Raw genomic sequence first — 26918 nt, 5'->3', positions numbered from 1 at the left:
CACCCCTGGGAACTATGCTCTTTCTGGGAAAGCTTCCTGAAGGTTAAAAGCCCCAGAATCCCAATCCTAGGAAGCAGAGCTTCCTAGGCTGGGTTTTGTTGTGCTTTTGGCCAGAGCTGGCCTGCACGTGACATTTTACCTATCATGTAATGTGGTGAAACCATTCATTATGTTTCCAATGCAACCTTCAGCGCAACATTACTTAAAGATTTTTCTTCTTTTTTTTGAATCTGTAGAATTATGGACTTGCTTTTTTTCTAGGTTACAAACTACAGGATATCAGGGGTCTTGTCTTAAAGCATGCTTCAGTGTTTCAAAGATGCAGGTGGGAATTAAACTACTAATTGCAAAAGAGACTAGAGCCTTACAGCCTCAGGGAAAAGTCTACACTGTTCAACACTCTTTGAAAACCTCAGACTGTGCTTGTTCCATAAGGGAACACCTTAGTGCTCTGTAAAACAAACCAGTGTGCCTTATTTTCCCCACCCATGAGTGGACAGTATTGTTAATGTATTTTTTCAAAGCATTTGGGGGATAAATACTCTGCATATTTGGCATGTGGCATTATTTGGCAATGCCATTAGCATTTGGAAAGCCATGCATTTGCATCTTTCCTGTGATGATCAAACTCGTAATAGGTCTATAAAAGCACATATTTAGTTTTCAATCCACTAATTTTTGTATTTCTAAATAATGATATTTATAACATATTCAATGCCCAGGATGACTTCATGTCCCTCTACAAAGGGAAAATCTATCAGACCCATTCTCCAGTGAGTTCACACAGAAGTGGATCACAGCTGCAGTCCCTAGGTGTGGGCGTTCCTGACTCATAGTGCATTTTGTGCTCCTTACCAAGCTCACAGCCCCTGTCCCAGTGTGGCACCCCCAAGCAAAAGGTCCTTGGCAAGGGGTCTGCAGGAGGGAATTCTATTGGATGTAGATTATCCTGGAACTCAGGGCCTTCTCTTCTTCTTTGTGACTGTGAGAACAAGGGGGACATTACTGAAATGAGATCTCTATTTCCAACACTGAGGCCAGGTTTTGGGGTAGAGCTGTAAACATTGTGACCATGCTGATGGCTGGAGTGTGGGCCAGATCCCATTTTGCCAGGACCACCTCATCTCTGTGGGGCTCTGCTTGTGAGACAGAATATCAGGTGATGCTGAGTGATAATAAAATAAATGTCTTTATTTTTAATAGATGGACAAAACAGACCCAAAACCAGACAGTGTTTTCCTGAAATGCATGGACGCTATTGAATACAATACAAATGAAGCTAAAACATAGATATCTATATTATGCTTCCTATCTGCTTTGTTAAGTATAGTCTTAATATAGCATTTCTGACACAGACAAAAATATACTTTTTTTTTTAACTACATCCACAAATACTGTCCTGATTAGTAGCAGACTTACAAAAACTTACTAACTGCACATGGAACTTGACCAATACACTTGAAGGGCAGAAGGAAAATGAATAACAGTTTTTTCCTATGATACTTCTATTTGAACTCCTAAATTCTTGTACTATATGAAAATAAAACACTACATGTGACTTTATTTGATCCACTTAATGTTTACATTCAGTTCAGGTTCACAAAAGTATGGTTTGTTTATAATACGTATACCATCCCATTTGGACAAGTAGAGATGAAATAACTTTTTTGACATGTCAGCTATGTTATCAACTTTGATTTTATGAACACATCTCATGCAAAGGAGGAAAAAACCCCCTGTCAAATAAATGTTATTCACAAATGTGAAGAATATGAAAGTAAAATGTATGATTGTGTCATGAATATTTTATCTTAAAATTGTAGGCTCAGAAACAATAAACTCAGTGTCTGAAAATGAGCTGTTTGCTTCACTGATTATAAATCCAATTTACTGTATAGTACTACTGTCCACAAATTGCAGAAGGGGAGAAAAACTTATAATTCCTCTGCAAATAAAATCTGCTTAAAGAATCACATCCTGTTGACATTTTGCTTGTGGAAGTAACATAGTTTTTGTTTGTTTGTTTGTTTTGGTTTTTTGTTTTTTGCTTTTTTTTTTCCCCATGGCTATCAATCACAGATATGGCCTTTGGTTAAATGAACAGCTCTGTACAAATTTTAATGGTAGGACAGCTGAGCTAAGGCAATAAAACCTGTAAACAGACTTTACATGGGGCTGTTTGGTTTGGCTTTTGTAATCCATCCAAGCAGCAATACTGGATAAAATAGCATCAATTAAAAAAAAATATATATATAGGATAGAAATTGCAAAATATTCTGATAATATTGAAAGTGTCTGGTTTGAAATTTTTGGACTAACACTTATATTTTCCACCTACCCTTTTTGAGCATTTTAAAGCCATTTACGTTTTTATGGCTACAATAAAAGAAAAATATTTTTATTTTTTAATCAAAATGTCTTAAATTATTCCAGCTCAATCCCCTTCTCTTTTCCTTTTTTCCCTTCCCATAACTGGGCATTTTGAAATAAATAATACCAAAATGTTGCTGTATTCAAAGCATCTGGTCACTATGCAGCATCTCATAGTGAAATTCTAGGAATTCCTGGACAAAACTGAGGTAAGAAAAAAGTTTTTAGGAAGGCCTACAGGTGACTGTAAAATGGGATCCTCTAACTTAATTTGGAACAGCAGCATAAGGCATTGGCTATGTAAGCAGGTAAAACTGTGACTTGATATTTTCCCATAAGAAGGGATTCAGACTAGTGGATTTGGGCTGAAAATGGAGAATAATCCAGCAGTGCCTCTGTTCTTCCCCTCTTTCCTCTATAAAGTCTATTTCCTTATCTCTCTTCTGTGGTTCATGGGGGAATTAAGACTGCTAGGCTCGTGTTTGGTTTGTGACACTCAGCACCCTGAATTTCACGGGTGGCCTATTAACTCATCTCACAGGAGTTTTTAATTTCTTTGCTATATTGGCTCTTCTGAGTTTTTACTGCATATCCTGGTTTGATTCCCTCAACCCAGAGCACACTTCATATTGGTAAGCACAGTAGTACTGCAGGTCACAGTGCATATTCAGAAATGAGCTGCAATGTTACTTTTAAATGCAGTGTAAGGAGAAAAAAAATTAACCTCTCTGAAATGAATATTCCCTACATACATGTGTTTGCTGTTAAGTCTCCACAAAAGGAGCAAAACATATCTAAGGATTCAACCTTGTGAAAGCTTATGTCAACATTGAATGCACAAGTTGATGGCTTCTTCCTTTAGCAGCAAAACCTATTCTTACATCTTCTATCCTCCACTATAACTCCTCGTGCTGTGAGTGTTAAAAAAAGAAATTTCACTGGTGACCAGCAACAGGAGGATATCTGGATTTCTACCGAACATTTTGCGTCATACACAGATTTTAAAAAGAATTATTGGAGCATAACCCTTAATTGTAGAGAAATGTAGCTACTGGAGCTCGCGCTGAGAAAGGCACATACCAATGGGGACAGACACAATCATCCTGGCCCTGGGCAAGTGGAAACAGCACTGCCTGTTCCTGCTGGCCTGGGCAAAGTCAGCAGGGGCCTCATCTCCCCACTTTGCTGCTTCTGGCCAGCATTGCCATTTGTGAGCCACGTCTTGTCTGCACCTGGCCACTGCTGCTGCTCTGCAGGCTCACTGAGACGGCCAGGAGGGCAGGGGTCAGTGGAGGAGTCTGGCACTTAGTGGAAGACACCACTGTGCCTCTCACTGTGTGTGTGGGTTCAGCATTCCTTTCAGTTCCTCTCCAAGCTGCTTTCAGAGTCAAACACTTAGAGGTGTGGAAAGCTGTACAGCAAGCCTGGGTTTTTGAGAAATTTTTGAAGAAATGTTATTTTCTATGGAAAATCTGGATTTTTCAGAGTAATTCCAGCATGACCAAGCCAAAAGACTTTTCAGCATCTTTAAGAATAGCTTTTTTAAGTAAGTGAAAATTGGGAATTTTCTGCAAGGAAAACCCTCTCTCTTTCAAAGATTCTTGATTGTCTTTACTTTTCAATATTTATTCCATTGGTGAAGTTGCTTGGTGTCAGACTGCTTTGCTTGTGTTCATTTTGATGATGTCAAGATAAGTCGTCTTCACCCAACACCAAAAAAATCTATTTAGTTTGAGTTTTTCTATAAGAGCATTTTTCACAAGCTGAATTTCAACTCCAGTTATTGCTCTAAGAATTTTGGTGACAGTCAGTAACCACAGAAAAAGAAAGAGAACACCCATATTAACATATTTTGCTTTAGGTTGCCTTATATCAGCTTTAACATAATTTTAAACTGGTGATTTAATTTTAACTTTTAAAAAATAATATATCATGTTTAGCACTCCTATAAGGAATTTATTACTATTTGTGCATTTTGCTGTCTCATACAAATAATAAATTACTAGATAGTATTATTTAAATTTCTTTATGAGGAAAAAAATTACCAGGCCAAAACCCCAGGGAATTTATCTATCTGTCTTTGCTCAAGCAACTAACTCTTTAGAAATAAATCACTTATAGCTGTGGCAATATATTTTCACTTAATGCCAATAAAATGCTGAGTGATAATATTTCAGACTTACTGTATTATAATCTCTTCATATGATATCCTAGCTAAGAACTGTTGCACATTTTGTTCTACATATATTTTAAATATTTTTTTAATGGTACAGTATATAGCTCTGGATGGAAGGAATGGGATTGAGTGTATACTTTAGTAAACACTCTGTGATCTAATCCAACATATTAGATAATAGCAGAAAAGAGTTCCTCCCATGAGATGCTCCTGCTCCTAGAAACAACTTAAAGAATGTGCAGCGGCATTTTATTCCCAATTCTTGCTTTTCTTCTGATAAAATGGTTCTTACTATTCTTTGTAGAATATCCTGCTTCTCATTGTTTTGACTGTTTTGATTTTTTAATTATCTTCCGTGTTGGACAGTTCTGGACTTGAATCAACGTAGTTGAAGGCTTCCTTGTTTGTGAAAGTTGAGCTCAAAGTTAGACTGTGTCGTGGATTCACAGGTGCAAGTTCATTTAATACAATATTGTCACTTTTTACAAGAGTCGCTTTGTCCATGTGTTCTCTACTGTATCTGGCAACAACTGCATCAAGAAAGTCAAGCTTTGGTGGCAAAGTCCCACTTTCAAATAAGTACTTGGCTAAGTAGGAGACTATGACATTAGTAAAGAAGGAGGTGAGCATAGCAAGTGTTTTAAATGGGAATCTCTGGATATAGAGGTTGTTATCATCTTGGTACCAGCCAGGGTAGAAGATCAAGGGCTGAAGGTAGAGGTATGGCTCTCCTCCGGTTATTCTGAGAACCAGGCCAAACAGGTATCCTGCAATGGCACCGTAGGTGTTGGTTCCTTTAATAAATAACACACACAGGAGCTGGGGGAATATGATGATATAAATGAGGTCAGAGCTGAGGTACCAGAGGCCATACACTGATGAAGCCAGCAGTGCCATCGCTGTTGCTGATGCTCCAAACAGAAGAACAGTGATTCTGATGACCCACACAATTTCCCTGTCTGAAGCCTGCAAAAAAAGGGAAGTGTTAGGTGGTTTTTTCATGCCTATACATGTATGCCTACACTTACATACAGTCAATATAAAATACTGAATTGTAAAAGAAAGCTTTGCATGATTAATTCAATAATAATTACAAACTAATAACTCTATCTCAATCTCAAGCTCAGAGATAAAACCTTAGGGGTTATGGTTGCCATTCCCAAAGCCATTACTCTTTGAACACAGCAAAAAGCTTGATGATGAATCAAAGAGAAAAAACAGCAGTGTAAAAAATAGCTTTTAAATAGAATCACAATATGACACAACTTGAAAAAACCTGTTAGCATCAGAATTTCTTCTCTGTTTCATAAGAAAAACTCCAACTCATTAGACTATTATGTTGCCAAATGATTTCCCAGTAAATGAAAGATTAGAAAAATGTCTCATTTTGTGAAGAATTTATGTGGAACTTACACTTGTAGCAACACTAATTAGCTCTTTGGATAAATTGCATGTCCATGAGAACTCTTGACAGCTGCCCTCTCCAAGCCAGCTTTTTCACTTTTGTCATCAGTCACAACCACAATTATTTTTATGATTTTCAGTTTGTTCAACATACTGTTAGCAATTAAATTCTTTTTCTAGTTACAGGCAGGAACATGAAAGAGGTGTTTCATTATGAAATTATAGTCTGTGTATCACCTAGTGAAGATGTCACCTAAAATGTTCTCTAAAAGTAAAAATGAAAACATTGTCTCACATTTTGCCGAAAGGCAAGCTGGTAAATGTTCCGAGCAAACATAGAACTTGCTGATAAAATTGAGGAATCAGCTGAGGACATCACAGCAGCAGACACGGCACCAAGGCCAAAGAACGAGATGTAGACCGGGCAAAGGTACTGCAGCACGATTGGTAAAATCATATCTGCTTCTTTTTTGCTCTTGGGGTCAGGGACACCGTATTCAGTCTGGTTCCAAGCTGCAATATGGACACCAGTATGTTATCAGTAACATTAGCAGCCACAGCACCTCTTGACTTCATGAGTAGCAAGCTATTCATATTACCACATTTTCATGCACATTCAAGAACAAACTGCTACTAGGGCCAGACCAATGGCATTTCAGAGAGGCAGTGTCACACCAGTTTCTGTTAGGCAGATTTAATTCTGCTCAGCATTTTTCTTTGTCTCTAAAATAAACTTTAAATTGCTCATAAATGTAGTTTTATTCAATAAAATAAGTCTGGGATCCATGTTTTTTTCTGGTGTGTTTAACTACTCTTTTGGATTACAAATGGGTCTCAAAGCAATGCAAACATTTCTAACAGAATATTTTTAGCAGTTTAGCTACACAGTCACTGTGATTGGGATCACTCTCACTATGACAAAAAAACCTTGGCAAGGATATATTGGTCAAGCTAAGAAATTTCTGATAAATTAAAGAATCATTTAGGTTGGAAAACACCTTTATGATCAACGAGTTGAACTATTAGCCCAGCACTACCAAGCCCATCAATAAACCACATCCCCAAGAGCCACATCTACACCTATTTTAAATAGCTCCAAGGATGAAGAATCCACCACTTCCCTGGGCAGCCTGTTCCAGTGCTTGACAAACCCTTTGGTAAACACATTTTTCCTAATATCTAAACCTCCCCTGCTGCAACGTGAGGCAATTTCCTCTCATCCTGTTGCTTGTTATGTGGGAGATGCACCTTGCTACAAACTCCTTTCAGGTAGTTGTAGAGCGCAAGTCTTCCCTCAGTCTCTTTTTCTCCAGGCTAAATAACCACAGCTCCTTTGGCCATTCCCCATTATTACTTTAACAACAAATAAAAGTACCAGAATCTAACACAAAGATTGAAGTATTGTGTCTGTAGATATCTAGAATGTACAAAATTATTTAATTTCATTGACTGTGGTAGGAGCAATTTCCTTTGGGAGAAATATTCTATAACATTATTTTTCTGTCTAGCCTTCTGTTGAAGCAGTCATGAGTTGAAAAATGATGCCACCTGATTATCTGACCTATATGTCATCTATATCTAACACAAGATTTATTTTTACACACTTGTTGCAGTATTCATTTTACATTTATTGTACTACTGATTTTTAATCATTTACCTGTAGATGCTCCAATTGCACCAATGAGCACTGCAGGAATAGCCATCACAAGACAGCCAAAAGCAGCCAGGAATGACAGAACTTGAGCATATGTGGCAGAAGATGAGGAAAGAACTCTCTGGAAATATGCTTGCCATGGAATTCCTCCTAATGTCTGCAAACACAACAGCATGCTGTGACTGGGGGGTAGCTGAATTGTTTTACTATCACCATACAGAGAACATGCATATGGATCACTTGAATGCTGAAAGCCATATTGCTACTTTTTCATTTATTTATTGAATATCAGCCAGTCAGTAATAACTGCAACTTTCATTCTCACAAGCAATGTCAAAACTGTGTAAGTCCACTTAAATCCCATTCTTTTAGATAAGTTATTTTTTATACAATTAGCATCAACACTTGCACTTTCATAGTCTCTGTAGTCCCCAAGTCTCTTGACTTGATAAAAGTTTATGGAAAGTAATACTTTCATATTTCATATTTGAAGAATTTACTCTCCAATACTCCTCCTCCACTAAAATTAGATTAGACTCTGACATGATATCAGAGCAAGATTTTATCTTCCTTTGTGAATGCGTGTAGTCATTCAAAGAAGATGAGACATTCTGTATACACTGAACTCAGGAATCTGAGAAATTATTCTCCTACTGCCTTAAGCAAATAAAATACCAATAGAAATTGGTAGAAGACACAGGTGAAATAAGGGAAAAATTTTGATTTATGGTGAAAACCCTTCTCTTTTATTTGGATATGTAACTGAAGATCCTGATTGGACTTAAAATTATTTCTGCAAAATATAACACAAAATAATATTACCAAAGGTTGAAAACTCGAGTGCTAACAATTCTGTCTTGAGAGCAGGATTTGAATAGTCTCCACTAAGTAACCAAGTGTCTGTCTCTAAACAGCATGGAAAAAAAGTCAAGCAAATTTTATAGCCTAGTTCTATACACTAAATGAGGCAGGAGGCATTTGGACCAGAAAGTGTGTATACAGGTGTTTCATATAGCTTCATGCACACATAGGGAATAAATTAATATTTCACAGACAAGTTTGGTTTTGACTTGCTATTTATGACTGTTTTTCTTTGCCACCTTGATAATAATGTTACTTTATCAAAGCTTTCCAAGAATGTATAACTTTCTTGAGCTATAATGAAACAGACAAGATGACAAGAAATTGTGTCATAATTTGGCAATATCAGAACTTTCCTTTGGTCAACAGCAGAAATGAGATCTTCAGGCTTACAGGAGAGAATACAGCCACTTGAGTTAATGTCATACTTTAGGTCTCTGAGACAATGCTGAATAAAATAACATGTTTTAATAGACCAATTATAAAAAAAACCCTGAAGATTTTTGGCTGTGAGGATTTGAAAAAAAGCCAGAAAATGTAATCCCAAAATAAAACATGATAATAAAACCAGTGTAAATTTGCATTGGGACACTGAGAATGGAAAATATTAGCATGTGTTTCTAGATCCTCTAATGGAAAGTACTTAATAGCCACCAATCCCATGTGTTTTATAGGTATTAAATAATGAAAGACCATGGTTCATTCTGGCATGTGTGCATGTATGAATTTATCCATCCTGCCATCCATCTCTGCACAGCTTTTTATTTCCCTATACCAAAGGCATATTTAATCATTTGTATAATGTATTTATTGCCTTCTGCAATATATGAATTCCTCTGCCAACAATTACATCAGTTAAGCATTAGCTGCACACTTTTATTTAATTTTAACATGTCAGCTCTTTCAGCCTGATGTTATTTAAATTGCATTCCTGGCAATGCTGGCTGATATGTCACTGAAATCATTCAAATGTGCAGAAATATCAAGCAGGAGTCAAGAGGGTAAAAGTTTTCAGTGTGATAGAAACTCTTAACTAGACTCCATCATTTTCAGCTGTCACAGTAACATGGTGTAAGTGCTTAAATGCTTTACTTCTTCGTACAAATCACCACTTACCAGTAAAAAGAAATTGTCCAACCATGTGTAAATGTCAAGGGAGTTGATAGATCCAAGCCAAGGTGCTTGGTACACGTGGTGCACAGCCGTGAGCCCAATGTCTGTTACTGCAGGATGGGACATGGCAAAGGGGACACTGATCCACTGGAACCAAAGAGAAACAATGTGCTCAGGTCTAAAGAAGATATTCTAAATCTGTGAAATTTTAATATTAACACCTTCTAGTTTTATTATTCTTGCTTGTTTGAATAAGATTGAATACCAAACTATCAAGATGATTTGCAAAAAGTCAGATTATGTGCAGGTGGAACATTTCTGAAATCCAGAGGGCTTGGTAGTGAATAGCTCACGTGTCCTTGAGAGTGTGAGCAAAGAATAAATGGAAACTGCAAAAGCAGAAGCAAATACACATTTATGCAATTTTGTTCTGTTTTACCTAACCTCCTCATACATTGTTTACACTCTTTCCTGGACCACCAGACACTAGAGGAAGGAGCAGCAAAGCTCTGTGACAGTGGGAGTAAAAACTGCTCCAGAGTCTGGAGGAGAAGCTGGGATAACTGAATCTGTGCTCTCCTCTACTATGACATCTACTGTGAGAGGGTCCCATCTGATCTAAACCTGCCTTCCTAGAGCATGACCATTTAGATACTGACTCTTCAGCCTCACTGATGACACTCTTGACTTCATGAATATGAGTTCTTCAGCACTACATTATTGCTGTTTATTTCAAATGGGAAATTACTTAAAGAGCCCAACCTGAATTAAACAAAACACTAAAGAGCTATAGATCTAATAATTTAGAAAACTTCTGTAAAACCTTCATTTGCTTCCCACCCCCCCCATCAGGTTCACACTAATTTTTATGCTATTCCTGCAGGTTCAGGCTCTCTAGTGGTTCATGAATGGATCACGCTGGAAGACAATTTCTGTACTTTGATTTATCTCCAGTTTTGGGAATTTCTGTAATGCATGCCATCTGTAGAAACTTAATGTCTCACAAATATTAACATTTATGTTAGGGAAAGAGTATTTTCCCCACTGTTGAGATGAAGAAAAAAGATATGAGGGAAGAAAGTCTGGAATAACTTTTCATTTGAGGTGGCCAGCTGGAACTTGGATTTACTTTTTCAGGCTATTTAGCACCATTTCCATTAAATCACTTAAAGTCCATAGTCCTCACAGTAAGATGCCACAAAGTAAGCACACAGAGAGCTGGTTAGTGACCACCTGTGTAAGCAATGGCTGAAGCAATTTTCCTAGAGCTGCACAAGAACTCTGTTGAAAGCAGAGACAGAACACCAGGCCTCCAAGGTTCCCTTGATTCCTCCGTCTTGAGCCACTCCATTTATTTTAGCATATCTCACTTCTCTGCACACCTTTGACTGTCAGTTTCTGCCACTGGCAGACAAAGCCAGCAGCTTCTTTGATTTCACCCTTGTGATTAGTATCACACTGATGTTTTTCAATATGGGGCTTAAAGAACAGCAGAAAATAAAAGGCTACCCACTGGCATATCATTGATTGCTGATGAGGGATATTCACTTCCACACTAAAACAGCCAAGACATCTGGTGAGACTTCACATATTACAGTCTCCAAGGGTGGTCGAGGGAAATGAGGGAAAAACCAGGAAGGTTAACTAAGTTAACAGGAGGTTAAGTAAGCTGTCTAGGTGACAACCACAGAAAAGAGAAACAGTAGAGTATCAATACTGCAGGTCCAGTGACAGAATTTTTCTACCAACAGCTTCGTATGTCTGATGCCTCCTGCCAGTGTCGCAGTCCTAAAGACTGACAGGGAAGGAGTCAGCACCAGTTCTATTCTGAGTTAGATGTATACTCAAGAGGAAAATTGTAAGAGTGGTTGGACTGCCAGACTGGCTGGAAAAAAGCCAAAGAATCAGACCTCTTGGATAGCACTATTTCCCAAGTACAGGCTGTACATTGATGCAAATGCAAACTCTTTTAAAGTCAGCACTCTGTGAGTCTGACTGGTTAGCAATGCTGTGCCTGGTACAGCCCAGGACACACTTGGCCCTTGTAGCTGCTCAGGACAAAATCCTTGACAAAATAGGGCAAAAAAAGCCAAACTTACCAGTCCCAGGAAGATGCAGAAGAGCTGAACTACGTCGGTGTAGGCCACAGAATAAACCCCACCCACAAGTGTGTACAAAGTGGCAATCAGGGCAGAAATAATGACTGAAATATTGACATTAATGTCAATGATCACACTTATAGTTGCACCTAAGGGGAAAACCAGAGCGCTGTGTGTTAGTGTGTGTATCACAGCATGTGTGATGAGAACCCCACCTTTGTTAAGTTGCATATATGGGTTCTGGACTGACACTTAGTAACAGCATTAAGAATTACCCTCTATATTCTGCACACCCTTTCTGCACCTTTAAAGGGAATGGGAAAAGAGATGCTCCTGTTGGTCTAAGCTTAGCATCTGTCATTTCGCAGGTTCTTAGGAAATTGAGAAGTGTCCCAACAGCACTTCTTACGTTGCTCAAGGTCTGTAAGGACTACACTCTCTTCTGTCTGTGAAAACCAGCTATGCCCATCCCTGATTGCCACAGTCTTCAGAAGGATACTGAGAATGTTCCTGCAATGCTGCCAGCCAGCTGCCACAGCACTTGCAGGATGCATCCCCTGAGGTCCCATGAAACTGTGTCTGTCCAGTGTATTTTAAAGTTTCCTCACTTGGTTCTCTTCCAGCAAGTCTTCCTTGCACTGGACTTTCCCAGGCTTCTCAGGGTCCTGGGATTCCTAAAAACTGATCTTGCCAGCAAAGAATTAAGCAGAAAAAGCAGTGAATACATTAGTCTTTTCCACATCTTTTACCACCAGGTGCCCCATCCCATTCAGCAGTCCACACCTGCTTTTGAGCATTGAGGAGGTGATTCCTGAATATGAACCAGTTCTGCTGGACTCCAGGACAGTCTCCCATGGGATTCTTCCCAGCAGAATGCTGGAGAGGCCCAGCTCTACTCTTCTAAAGTCTGTGGTTGCAGTTGTGATATTTGCCTTGTTCCCCACTCTCAGGACCATGAGCTCCCCCATCTCACGAATATTGCTGCCAAATCTGCCTTTGACCTTTATACCTCTGACTTGTTCTTCCTTGTGTCTAAGGAACAGCTTCAACAGAGCACCTCCCTACAACAGCTCCCTGATCATTTGTGTCAAGAAGTTGCTGCCAGTGCACTCAAGAAACCTCCTGAACAGCTTGTGTCCTCCTGCTTGGCCCCTCCAGCAGCTATCAGGATGGTTATACATTTCCCTTTGATGTATCAACTATTTCAAACCATTGTGATGTTTTAAGACCATGTTTAAAAAATTCCTCTCCTCCTAATTAGGATGATTTCAATGAAACATCTTGCAACTACTTTTAGTGCTTGCAGTTATAGTAGATGGATATTCTGGAGAACATATTTGGAAGAGTTTTGGACTTAGAAGACAACATGATGTGTGATATATAAGAGCTTCTGGGAGCTGACAGATCTTTTGTGGCTTTTGCTGCACAATGAACCTTCAAAGTTCATGTGCTTAAGAATTACAAGCTCAGACCTCTTCCACAGCTTAATGATCAGTGTTTCCCATCTACAACCCTGCCAAGCAAGGAGTATGGATGAAGAGCAAGCAGTGAAGAATACTGGGATTAAACATTAATCAGTGAGGATAGGTGTGAAAAATGAACTAGATTAATCACAGAATAGTTAAAATAAAAATCTTCAATGACCTTTATAATCACGGACAGTCTTTAACTGTTGGCTGTTATATAAATCTAGAAAGGTATTCACACCACTTGTGTTGAAATAAAAGAGAATGGCTTGTCCTTAATCAAAAATATAGCAAATACTCTGAGTGTTTTCAAGTTATTCAACTCCTATCACCTCAGCATGCAGTTTTTTCATAGTCTTTTAAGGATTTTGTGATGAAATTGTGGTAAACAAGCTCCCCATTGCTTTGCAGTCCATCAGAGCGCAGTTGGAGAGTACCTTCAAAGTTTATTTTTGTTTAAAATAGCTTATGCTAGAAGGCATTACCACATGCATGTGCATTATTAGTATGATTAGTTGGTAAAAGTCAATTACTGGTGCTTCAACTCAAGGGCTTTCTCTATTCTTAAAGGGGTTGCTAAATGAAGGCCTGAAATATAATTAGAAACCCTGGAAGCTGATTTTTTTCAGGACTGGATGAGTAGTTGAGTGATTTTCTATTGAGTCATAGTTTCACTAATTCTCCAAATCCTTTCTTGAGTATTTTCTTCATTTTGTCAAGAAGAAAGCCATTTAGAATTGAAGAATTCTTCAATTTATTGATCAGCGTCTGGTTTATTTCTATTATTTGTGTTATGGAATGGTCTGTACAAGGAGATCACCTATATTCAAAGGATTATTTTGATAAGATGCATTGGAAATGCTGTTACATATCATTAAGGGAAATTTTGACTGGCTTCTCTCATCCCAGAGATGTAAAAGAAAAGCTGGGTCAGATTTGACACAAAAGGGGCCCTTGCAATCACTTACGACACCCTCACTATTAACAGAAATTTGCTTCTAAATCCTTTCATGCTCTTTGAAGAGCTTAAAGGTATGTGAAAATTAATAGATACTTTGCATGTCTTTCCCTTATCGAAATAATTAAAGGGGTAGCATTACTGGATTTACTTGCTAGTTAGCATGGGTCTGAGAAATATCACAGTCTGAATCACTTGCCTTAAATAGTTACCATTTGGAGCCAGAATTTTAATGCATTTCTGATATTCTTGATAGTTTCTACCTGTAATAAATTAATATTTATACTGCTTATTCCTTACCTAAGGCAGAGAAGATGGCAGCAGCCCAAAACATTTCTCCCATTAAAGCTGGAATGAACAGTAGTCCTCCCATCCTTTTTCCATAAAGCTGCTGAAAGGGGTCCAGCATTGTTACATAGCCTTTGGATCGCATGGGTTTTGCAAAAAAAAGGCCACCTACAAAGAAAAAGCCACGTAAGACACCAGCTGCAGTTCAGAAATACATTACCATTAAGGGACAAAACATTCATGGTCAGTTAAGGGTACAAAATATCATCAATAGTATTTGTTTGTTTGTTTGTTTGTAAGTAAAAAGTACAGTAAAAATATTCTCTGGAAACTCTTATGTATGTCTACAGAATTACTTAAACACACACACTCCATTAGTTTCTATAGTCTGATGATTTAAAAAAAAAAAGTTTTTTTCTTATTTTTTCTGGCTCAGTTTATGTAATCTCCCATTATGGATGCTGTCAGAGTTTTGTCTAATTTTGGATTAGCCTAAGAGAATGGCTTTTCTACCTAATCCTGTTGATTCTTAGACTGGAATCCAGCATGAATTTTCACATACTCCTACTCTAAAAATAAAACCGTCTGAGATTCCCGAATCAGAAATAGAATTTCACATGTGGTTTAGTGCACACACAGCAAATCTGATTATTTCAGGATAATTCAGATTTATTTTGTATGTTTGGAACAACTTTACTACACCTGCAGGATATGTCAGAGGTCTTCTGAGTTCTGCCGGTGTCAGATTCCATTAATATTTCTTATACAGTTATTTCACTTATGTATGTCCAGGAATTTTGATATATCACTATTCTGCTCTGCCTGGCTGGTATATGGGCTGGATATGTACATAAATGTGCAAAGGCCTCCCCTCCTCAAATTCTTTCTGTCTTGGGGAAATTCTTTCTGTCTTTCTATCTATCTGAGGAAAGCTGAAAGAGCCCTTGTATGGAAACCTGTGTAGTTGAGATCTGCACATGACTATAACCCAGTCACCACAGTAAAACTCTATATAAGGTATAATTATGAACTGGAAACCCTGTCAGTTCCCAGTAAGATATACTGTATGGCATTTGGCAATCCTTAATTAGGTTCCTCATGACAAGACATGTCATTTATTCATCATAATGTGCAGAAGATTTTTCCAAATTTCTATGTATTGCTTTTTATAACTCATATTTTTTCATTTCATCAAGTTCCCTGAACAGAAGGTACTGGGCCATACACTGTCATCCCAATTTATAGTGCTTATGTGAATGCTGTGTTTAGGCAGGTAGATGCAGAAACACTTCAGTTTTTTTTTTTCTTTTTTGTGATTCTTGGTTTGGTAATAGATCCTTTTCCTAATCTACTTGTTATGCCATCATTGCAAAAGACAATTGAAGAAGAAAAAATCATAATCTATTAGGATGTTCAAACACCTGTTAAAGGAAATAGGAGGTATCCAAACTTTTAAAACTAAATTGCTTGAAATACTAAGGAAAATAAATTGTATGGATAACAAACAGGGAGATTGATTTAATCTTAAATACTTCTTGTCTGAAGCAGTAATATTTCTCTCAGCCTGGTATTTATAATTTTGATTATTTATTTTTTAAAAGAAGGATAAAGAATTCCTCCCCTCAAACCTTCATGTACACATCATGCCTAGAGAAATTCTCTCCATGCTCTGCAGAGAGATACATGGTTACGCATACAGACTGCTTTTCTCTGCAGTAGACATTGTAATTTTCAGGAAAACAAGTCTGGGTATCTCTAAACAGTTGGAAAACAAGCAGAGAGGTTAACTCTTTTGGACTATTGTTAATTTGTGTCAATTCTGCAGGGGCTGAGCGTCAACACATTTCTCCTCACAGAGAAAAGCAAGACACAATACTTCCCAAGAATACTTCTGGGTTTCACATTCTCTGAACTTCAGAGAAAGAAAAAACAATTCTTATCTCATTTGCTGCTTCTGTGCTGTTCACAAGTGGAATGCATAGTGGAAGATTGTTTACCTGAAGGGAACTGATAATTGGATTCTGGTGTGTTTTGATTCACTGGTCAATTGGATCCAGGTGTGTGTGTGTGTCAGGACTGTTGGCTGACAGTCATGAGATTCCATGCAGTGGAGAGCAGTGCTTGGCAGATTCAGTTTAGATATAATGTAATATGGATGTAATATAGTATAATAAAGTCATTAATTAGCCTTCTGATAAGATGGAGTCCTCCTCATCATTCCTCCTTCATTGGGGGCAAAAATATCTACTAGAGCTGGGGGCGAAGAGGATGCTTGTGACTCCAATCCTAACAGCCGGTCAACGACACCGATGGATCTCCTCGTGAGATCGTGACCCTCGTGACCTCCTAAAGACACCAACTCATCTCCAGGCAGACATCCACAGTCACTGTTTTCCTTACAGCACACAGAGCTGCTCTCAGGGGTGGCAACCACTGCCAGAACTGGAGCTGGCCTGCACATGCCAGGGAGCATCATCTGCAGGGGGGGAAGTTTCTGCCTGGGAAGTCAGGATAACTAGGGCAGGCCATTGGAAAGCATTTTCAAGGGGAAAAAAGAAAGAGGAAGGAAAACAAGTTGTATAGGAAGAAATAAATTGTGAGAGAGGATCTGGATAAACAACCAAAGGAAAGAAAGGGACAGATTAGGTAGGAGGACCCTGAGAATAGACTGAGAATAGACTGAGAGGTCAAGTAATATTAGAAAAGTGAGTATGTTAAGGAAATATGAAAAACACAGGATTTTTTTTTCTGTAACAACATGCTTTTTAAACAGTTGCATCATTATTTCAGCATTAGAACTTATAATGCTGTCTGTATTTTACACTCTGTCCCTGCATATATCAGGATTCTCCATTAGCATTCTGGCATGTGATTTAGAGTTTTGTACATTTAAGAGGTTGCATGTTTCAGTTTTAAGAAAACAGTTTCCAATCTGAGGAAGTATGTGCTACATGCTTCCTACACAAAATCAGAAAAGTTACCTAGATTCTTGGTGGAGATCTATAAAGTATAAGCACTGTCCTAACCCAAAAGGATAGTTGTCTAATTCCAAGATTTATAGGTGTACTGATACTTGGGCACCTGGGTCATGTTCCAGATCACATAGGTAATGAAAGAAAACTTGAATATATAAAACTTGGTATTGACAACTTAAACACATCACTGCCCCCCTCTGCCCACCCCCAAAGAATATGGTTGTCATAATCAAATAGGTCTTGGCAAGCAATTTGAGAGACTTGAGATATCAAACTATTTATAGTTTTTTTGTCTTGTTTTGTTTTGTTTTTTTTCAATAGCCAAATGTACCAGAAGAAGGGATCCAGTTTACCTCAGCAATCTTTTATTAGACCATAGTTTTTTATTTCAAAGAATGAACCTGACATCAGAACTCTTTAAAATGAGGGACTATTATTTTTGATATTTGCTTACCTAAAACCAGGCTAAGGGAATATCCAATAGGAGCCTGAGCCCAAGCTAGACCATAGTCTGGGACATACACAGCTTCTGCTGTCCCATTGATGTAACCTCCTCCAACCCATGTGGCTGAAAAGGAAGAGATGGAAAAGTCTTTAATGTCCACAAAGAAAGAAAAGATCACACTGTACAATAAAATCGTCATTATGTAGGCAATCATCAAAGTGTCTAAGTCTCTATACAGTCAGTGAAGATGTGAAGGTTGAGTCCCCCACTACTTATTTACTATTACTATTTTGTTTGTGTTAGTACAAATGAAGGAGAGGTATAAGGCAGAGTCTAAAGAAGAATGTGTAAATTAGACAAAAGTTTGATGAACACATTATTTACCAGGACCTTCATGAAAAAAAAACCCAACCATTTAAACCTTGTTAAATATTTTTTGTTACATGAAGTATACTAATAAACTCTGAGCTCTCAAAATATTTCTGCATAGAGTTATGGTGCTTTTTTTGTCACCATATAAGTTATAAACTTTAATTAATTTAATTTATTCTTCCTTGAGCCATATTCAATAAAGGATATGTGCTATCTCCAATATTTCTGATTTTATCTCTCTCTCCAAAAAGCAGTATTTTTAATATACTGTCCTCTGACACTTAATGAGTTGATTCTCTGCCTTTAAAGGAAGTTTCTACATTTGAGAATTTGGGATCAACAGTATATATGAGAGAAAAACTCCAACACATAAATGTGTTGTGATTACATCTGCAAAAATATTTCATAACAAATCAAGTAATAAAGTTCATCTCTTCCTGTTTGCAGATTCCATGCAAAAAAAAATAATTATTATCTCTGATGTATAATGAGCAAGTTTTAGAAATCCAAGTTTGCAGTTTGAACAAGGGCAGACAGACCACTACAAGTCCTAGATTTCTGTAATGATATTTTGGTTTGTGTCAGAAGCCTTTACTTTTTCATGTAAGAGTAGTTAGGGTTTCTGTGTAAAAAGTCACAGTAATTGGAAATGTATTTTTCTTAGACATTCTTCAGAATTTTCCCATCATCCACCATCGTGCACGCAAACTTGATTTTGTGTTTAAGACAAACAATTGGAGAGAAAAACAAATTAGGAAATTTAATAAAATTCTTTAAGAAATTTCATTAAGAGCTAAATAACTACTCTCTTCCGCTTGACTGTGATATCTCTCAAGTACTACTAGAGGGTATTTTGCTGAATTTCACTATGGCTTTAGAATCAAAGATCTCCAGCAAGAAGAGAATTACAATTGCCTCCTTTCAGCAATTTGAAGCACAGGAATGAGCCATTCTGTTGTTGGAAATGGTATAATGGACTTTTATGAGGGTGTGTATGCAGAGAGAGGCTGAGACAAAAGAAGTGACCCAAGGAGACCTGTTACAAGTAGAATTTTGGTTATCAAGAACTATTGTGTACTACAGAGATAAGGGGTGAGTGATGCCCATACAGGGCCACGTGGGGAAGATGGGTTAAGGCTGATTCTTAACAAGAAGAGCAAGGATACATAATCTACATAAAAAGTTGTCAAACATTTGGGATTTTGTGACTCTTTACAGTGTGAATTAAGATAAAGGAGAATATCATACTTTGTTTACCGGATTTCTAGAATTATGGAATTGTTTGGATTGAAAGGAACCTTAAAAATCTTCTATTTATAACCCCTCTGTGATGGGCAGGGATGCCACCCACAAGGCCAGGTTGCTCAAAGCCCTGTCAAACCTGCCCTTAAACACTTCCAGGGATGGGCAACCACATCATCTCTGGGCAATCTGTTCCAGTGCATCACCATCCTCACAGCAAAGAATTTCTTCCTAATATATAATCTAAATTTACCCTTCAATTCCCTACCTCTACATCTCATCCTTTCACTACATGCCCTGATCCCCATCTTTTCTATAAACCCCCTTTAGGTACCGTAAGGCTGCTATCAGGTCTGCACAGATCTTTCTCCTCTCCAGGCTAAACAACCCCAACTCTTCCAGCCTGTCCCAGAGATCAGTGTTGGGCCCAGTCCTGTTTAATATCTTTCCTGATTATCTGGATGAGGGGACTAAATCTACCATTAGCAAATTTGCAGATCACACAAAGTTGGGTCAGAGTGTTGATCTGCAGGAGTGTAAGATATGGACAGGCTGGAGACATGGGCTGAGGCCAACTGCATGAGGTTCAACAAGACCAAGTGATGAGTCTTGGGTTTCGGTCACAACAACCCCAGGCAGTGCTACAGGCTGGGGACAGTGTCTGGAAAACAGTCCAGCACAAAAGAACTTGGGGATGCTGGTCAACAGCAGATGAACATGAGCAAATGTGTGCCCAGGTGGCCAAGAAGGCCAATGGCAGCCTGGCCTGCATCTGCAATAGTGCAGCCAGCAGGACCAGGAAAGACATTATCCCCTTGTATTCAGCACCTCTAATACTGTGCCCAGTTCTGGGACCCTCGCTTTTAAAAGGGCTGAAGTGTGTCTGGCAAAGGGTGACAAGGCTTGTGAAAGGTCTAGAAAAGATGTCTGATCAGGAACAACTGGGGCAGCTGGATATGCTTAGTCTTGAGAAGAGTAGGACCTCATTGCTCTCTACAACTGCCTGAGAGGACATGGTGATGTGGGACCAGTCTCTTCTACCATGCCTGCAGTAAAAGCACAAGAGAAAACAGTCTTAAGCTGAGGCAGGTGAGATTCAGATTAGATATTAGAAAACAGTTTTGACTGTTAGGGTAGTCAGACATTGGAATATCTTTTCCAGGGAGGTGGTGGAGTTACTGTCCCTGGCAGTGTTTATGAGGGTCTGCATCTGGCATTGGGTGATGTGGTTTAGGGGCTACAGTGGTAGTGCTGGCTTCACAGCTGGACTCTATGATCTTGAAGGTGTCTTCCAATCCCCATGATTCTACAATTCTGTGATTCTAAGTTTTTCTCAACAGGGCTGCTCTTAATCCACTCATCACCCATCCATGTTTGGGTTTGCCCAGATCCAGGTGGAGGATCTTACACTTGGCCTCTTTCACTGGGCCAGGTATCTTTGTATGGGATCACTTCCCTCTAGAGCATTAACCACAGCACTCATCTTGGTGTCATCTGCAACCTTGTTGAGAGTGCCCTCATTCCCCTTGTTCATGGCCCCAACAAGGCTGTTGAACAGTACTGGTCCCAGCATGGACCCCTGAGGAACACCACTCTCTACAGAAAAATCCGTGACTACCTGGGATGTGTGTTGCTTATTGTGTCTTAAGCAGCATAATCTTGTGGAATAAGCACCTGTATCCAATAGCAAAAAGTAAATATTTACAAAGGGAAGCTTATTTGTCTCTTTCCCCAGAAAATGCCTAAGCATGAATTCTATATTAATTATATACTTGGTTACAGGTAGGAATAATATCCCATAGTCGGGGGCAGATGTCCAACACTGCTGCAGCTGTGGTGAATGGAGCTTCCAGCTCCAGCATTGATTTGCCAACAGTTGCTACAGAGATATCAGATGTCCTCCAAGGGGCACTTGGATGACATGCCTAGCTCCCTTATTTTCTTCTGGAGGAGATCAAGTCAATTCCCTTCTGCGTGATCTTGTAGGGGTCATTACCTGCCACTGTCTGCCCTGCAGACAGATACTGCTGTGTAAGGTGGCATGAAGGATTTAGCCCTTATTTTTAATTTTATTTCTTGATTTCTGGATTGGCGTTTGAAAAATTGCTGCTAATCAATTTTTCTGTGCACATGACTGTTCTGGAACACCTGTCAAGGACCACAGAGCTCTAGGAAGGTGTTATATGTCTTTTTTCTGAGGGGGTGAATGGATAGTCAGCACGTACACTGACACAGGTAAACACATTAGAAATGAAATAAAGGGATTAGATAGGATGGGATTTCAACCTTAGATATTAATTTTCTGATCCTCATTTGCTAAACCACAATTTAAAGTTAGTTTAATACCATTATTTTTGGTGAAATTCTTTTTGTTTTTACCTAAATCAGCCAAAAGGAATACAAATTTAATAATCTATGGAAGCATTCATGTGGTAATCTATTTTAATCTTCTCTTTGCCTGCCATCTGAAGAACAAAAAAATGCAGCAAATACCAACATCCATTTAAAACATGCACTGGAAAAAATGATCAGACAAATACTGATGGTAAGGAGTGAAATTTTTCTTCTAGTTCCTGTAAGACATACAGAAGTTGATCTTGGAGTTCTTTATATATAGTGATATATACTAGGAAACCAAATTTTTTGCCACTTCTTCAGGAAGAATTCCTTGTCTGAGCACTCAAATTACTTAATAAACTCATCAAGTTCTGTAAAATGAAAATACTGATCCAAGGATCAGAATAAAATAGAATCGTGTAATTTTTTTTTTCATGTGGAAGAGTTATGTAGCTCTATCCAACTAAAATGCAAAAAATTACATCAATAGATTATTACCTTTTGGGTCATGTTTGTGAGCATTTAGTTATGTAATCTCAACTATTTCCTTTGGGGTTTAGACTCAATCACTAAAATCAAATTAGATTAAATTTTGTTGCAGATATCACTCCTTAAAAAAATCATTCACAAAAATAAGGAATACTAGTATTTAATGCAGCATTTTATCTATAATTATATAAAAATTATACACAGATTAAATGCGTCTACTGTGGTACAATGTTATTTCATTTCAATATAAGCTGCTGTGATCCATCCACAATGCAACCTTTTCACTCCTTCCATTTTCTTATTTGCAGACACACTCAACCTTCAACAGGCTTTGTGTTCAGCATTTCAATAGCTGGTTGATACAGCTTTTTCTTCTTCAGGATCATAGCATATATCCAAAAATATCTACAGCTGTTATTTATAGGTAGTGCTTTAAGATTTTTCAATGTTGTTTAGAAAATCAGCTATAATTACTCTGGAATATTGACTTTGGTGCTTATATCCTGAATTTTATTTCAAATTTATAGGCTACGCGCTGTCATCCTCTCCACTAAGTAACCCTAGAAACTTCTACCACTTTCATGGCCAATACCCGTGGAACATTGTAGCGTTTGTCACAGGCAAAAAAGAGAAAATAAGGCCTTATCTCATAACCCGAAGTGCTTCATGTACATAAAAACAATGTCCTTTCTGGAGATCTTTAAAACAATTCTTGTTTTCCTGTTGTGGGGAAGCTTTGCTTTCTAATTTATATTTAGACAATAAAACCTGGAAAACATAAAAATGATGTTGGAATAGTCATGTATTGCGAATAGTCAGGGTCGCGATGTGCGAAATCAGCATCAACCATTTTTTGAAAAGCAAGTATGCCCTTGAAATGTATGTCCCTTTTGTAAAAATTATCAAGCTGTAAAAATTATTGTCGATTTTCATCAGCTTACTTTCATAACTGTTTTGTTATGATTTTAGAAATCGAGTGTCCCAAACACCCTGAGACAAAGCTCGGACGAATCTCTGGCTCAGCAGATTTGTGCCCAGATCTCGCTTTATGCACCAGCCATGGTTCACTACAACTGAAAGGTAGGTTAGTTGCCATATCATGCTTTAATTGCCAGACTTAAGGAAGGCATAGGGGAAAAAGAGTGTCAGCCTTGACAGTATAAAATCCACGCTAGTTTGAGCTACCCAAAGGCTTTGGGATCAGTCTGATATTCTGCTGCAAAGATGAGACACTGAGCCATCTCTAGAGCTTGCACAACAGAGGATGAACATGTGCAGGTGTGAATTGTGGGCTACAGAACATGCCTGAGATACAGGAAATCCCAGTTCAGGTCTCATCTGTGTTTCAGCTGTTACACAAAATATTCCTGCAAAATAGGATTGAGGAGACCAGAATCTGTATCTTCTATATGCAAAGCCATTAGTCGTAGCCACTTCTGTGGGAAATGCTTTTTTATCTCGACTCCCCTGATTTAATGTTTATTATTTTGTGGCAACCAATATTTCTGCAAAATATTCTGTTTTCAATGCCCTTGAAAACATTTCATTCAGCAGAAAGCAGTCTAACCAGCTCTCACTAGGAGCAGACTCTTGTCATACCCTATGCACCAGTAGCTGATGGATGCGTGATACAGTAAATTACAGCACAGTGCAAAAAGTAGAACATCTGACTGTATTCAAACTTTATTGACTTTTACAAACATTCTTTACTCAATATCTAAACATTCAGTCTTTGAATGAGCAAAATGCCCCTGCAAAAGAAAGTGAAGTTATCTCAAATAAAGAATGCAGATTTTTGGCCCAAGTTTTACCTGGCTCTTCCTTATTAGATAATTGTGAAAGCAGAGCAGGGCAAAACAGCAAAATATAAATATAGTCAGATAAATTTAATTTGACAATTGAAAGGGCTTTGCCTGAATAGGATTTAGATTAAATTAGGAATGAAAAAAAAACCCATGCCTAAACATTAATTTGCCTTAATATAATGGTGGGCAAATTCACTCTTCCTATAATGCATTTTTGTTTCAATACCATAATATAAGTTTTGAGATTTTGGACAGTATTGTGAATATTTTATTTACCCAGGTAAAACAGCTGGTTTGACTGGCTCTGGGAGTCAGAGAGCACCGTTTACAAAATCAGTGAAGAACTCTTCCTTCACCCAGCCTTTTCTTACTGATACTACTATTGAGAGTAAAGCATTATTTTGTCCAATTGCTGAAAAAGAAGCTAAAGAATCCACAAAATAAGTTTGCTGAAATCTGTACAGTTACAAGTCTGGAGTTATGTCAATTTTCTTTTAAAAAGTTAATTTATGTTTTACACCCTCCCCTTCCCAACAATCTTTTTCCCTATAAACTTTGTTTTACTCAGATTAAACAAACCCAATAACACACAAATATGGATGGTTTTAAAAACTATAACAATTATTTTAAGACTTTCTAATTAATCTATATTAATTCCATACTTTTGTCCCAAACATATCTGATCTACAGATGAATATGGATTGAAAATATATGTAAACTACTTAAAATATATTCTTTCTGTAAGTTTTACAAATATTTGTTGTTTCTATACAGATGCTACATTTGGCTGTTCATTAAACAATTGGAATAAAAAGTATATCTACTTTCCCCACTTTGCATTACTCAACATGCAGATTGCAATTCATTCAGATGGAAAACTGACAAGTTTTACACTGACTAGGAAACAGTAAGGTGTTTTTTTACATACCTGTCATTGTAAATCCACCAACTAACAAACCAATGTCTCTTCCACCGACTATAATGGCTTCGCTGCGATCTCCTTCGCTGCCGGTGTTCTTGGTTTTCCAAGCAGCCCATATCCCTACTGCCAGGATTGCCAGGTAGAAGACAACTATGGCCACCAGTCCCTCCACATGGAAAGCCATGTTGAAATCCCAACTGTTTCTTTTATTGCTATTTCATTAAGACCTCTGGAGAGAATGCAATAATAGGTCTGCTTTTAGCATGCCTACTTTTTAGAATCAGTGTACAAAAACCCTCAGATGGTTTTTAAAGAGACTATTCCGATGAATTTATGAAATGAGAATTTCAGATGTAATTGAGATTAATGTCGCATGCCAATTAAAACGCCTGCGGAGCAACAACCAGTGGTTACAGTCTCCGAACACAAAAGGGAATGAATGACACGGCTGAAAGCTAAACTATCCTTAGAAGTCAGTTATTGAGCACTGAATTATTTTGGTATCACCAAGTCCTCAATGTCTGGGAACTTTTCAGTCACAGACTAGTATGGTACAAAAGATAGAAAAATCTTGGCCATGTGGACTATTACAAAAATCTCTATTTTGAAGACAAAATTGCTTTAAGTAATACTAGAACTATGTATAAGTAATAGCTACAACAGCAAAACACATCTTTTACGTGTTTGTATTGGAATGCTGAGTCTGGTCCCCCTTGCAACATCTCCCGTACTTTAAAGTCTGCGATTTGTTTTTTGCAACATTTAATTGTCCAGCATGAAGCATATGAATCTGTTCTCTCACGATACGGGAAGCAAACGGAAAGCTTAAAAGCTGTCGGAAGGCAGAAATGTTGAAGTGTACGAACCACAGGGGGGAAAACTCCCGAGCGGCGCGGATAGCGGCAGCCCCGTACCCAGCCTCTCCCGGAGCCCCCTCCCCACGCTGGCCCCGCCGCTCCGCGCTCGCTCTGGCACCGCCGCGCCGGCGAGCCCCGTCCGCGCTCCTCCCGACGGCTCCGCGGCGGGGCCAGCCGCCCGAGCCAGCCCTACCTCCGGGGCTCCGGGGGCTCCGCGCTCCGCCGAGCGCCGAGCGCGGCCGCGCCCCCGCCCCGCGCCCGCGGCAGCAGCGCCCGCTCGTCCGCCCGCCCGCCCGGAGCGCCGTCGGGCCGGGAGAGGAGCCCGCCGCCCGCCGCCCGCCGCCCGCCGCCCGCCTGCGCTCCGCCGCCCACCTGCGCTCCGCCGCCGCGCTGCCCCGCAGCCCGCGGGGCACGGCCGCCCATCCCGCGGGGCGGTGTCGGGGCCGAGCCGCCGGGGCCTTTGTCCCCGCCCGGGGCTTTCCCGCTGGAAGGAGCGAAGGAAGAAGGATCGTCTCTTGCCCCGCGGTGCCGACGGTGCGCCGAGTGCTGAGGCTGCGACGGGGGTCTCGTGGATTAAAAAGAGGAAAATCTCTTTATAAAGGAGGAGGGTTCAGTGGGGTGAGAGGACCGCGTCCGTCAGAGCTGGGGGGAGGAAGGGGGAAAGACGTCAGAGTGATAGGGGACGTTGGGGGGAAGTAAGGATGACTCAAGGGAGACTGATTGTCGTGTCATGGCAGGGAAGCAGGGTTAGGAAGTGAAATTGAGGTGAGAAGACAAAAGGGAATGAGGGGAAACAGGAAGGAATAGGATCATATTGAACCAACGGGGAAGAGGAAGAAATGAAAGGGCCGATCTAAAAAGACATACTGAGAAGAGCAATGGAGAAAGGGAAGAGAGCAGAGGTAGGGGGAGGGCAGGTGACCCCTGTGCTCCCCTTGCCCTCCCTAGCAGCCTTTCCTTGCCACCCCTGGGCCTGGCACTGGTTGAGAACCAAGCCAAGGTATGTCTATGAGAGGCTGGTCAGGACTACCTTTTGCCACACCTCCCTTCCAAACCTGGCTGAAAATGCATTGGCCTTTCCCAGA

General features: G+C 39.2%; 1 protein-coding gene across 1 annotated transcript; it reads right to left on the bottom strand.

Moving 5' to 3' along the window:
* Positions 1–1170: 1170 nt before the first annotated feature.
* On the bottom strand, positions 1171–26325 carry SLC5A7 (solute carrier family 5 member 7). The gene is made up of 9 exons (XM_066545265.1): positions 26206–26325; positions 24983–25205; positions 17819–17932; positions 14402–14557; positions 11678–11826; positions 9582–9725; positions 7608–7761; positions 6246–6463; positions 1171–5512 (listed from the first exon to the last, which is right to left on the bottom strand). The coding sequence occupies exons 2-9, from the start codon at positions 25158–25160 to the stop codon at positions 4889–4891; spliced, it is 1737 nt and encodes a 578-aa protein (XP_066401362.1). The 5' UTR covers positions 25161–25205; positions 26206–26325; the 3' UTR covers positions 1171–4888.
* Between the last annotated feature and the right edge of the window lie 593 nt (positions 26326–26918).

Source organism: Molothrus aeneus, chromosome 2 (genome assembly GCF_037042795.1).
Source record: "Molothrus aeneus isolate 106 chromosome 2, BPBGC_Maene_1.0, whole genome shotgun sequence".
In the NCBI taxonomy this organism is placed as follows: Eukaryota; Metazoa; Chordata; class Aves; order Passeriformes; family Icteridae; genus Molothrus; species Molothrus aeneus.
Note: the sequence above shows the minus strand (reverse complement) of the source record. Positions and strands in the feature narration are given on the sequence as shown.

Coding starts and splice junctions, on each gene's coding strand:
- SLC5A7 (XM_066545265.1), bottom strand. CDS start 25,160: ATGGCTTTCCATGTGGAGGGACTGGTGGCCATAGTTGTCTTCTACCTG. Junction 14,558..17,818: donor TTCCCTTAGCCTGGTTTTAG/GTAAGCAAATAT, acceptor TTTTCTTTGTAG/GTGGCCTTTTTTTTGCAAAA. Junction 9,726..11,677: donor TCTGCATCTTCCTGGGACTG/GTAAGTTTGGCT, acceptor CTTTGGTTCCAG/TGGATCAGTGTCCCCTTTGC.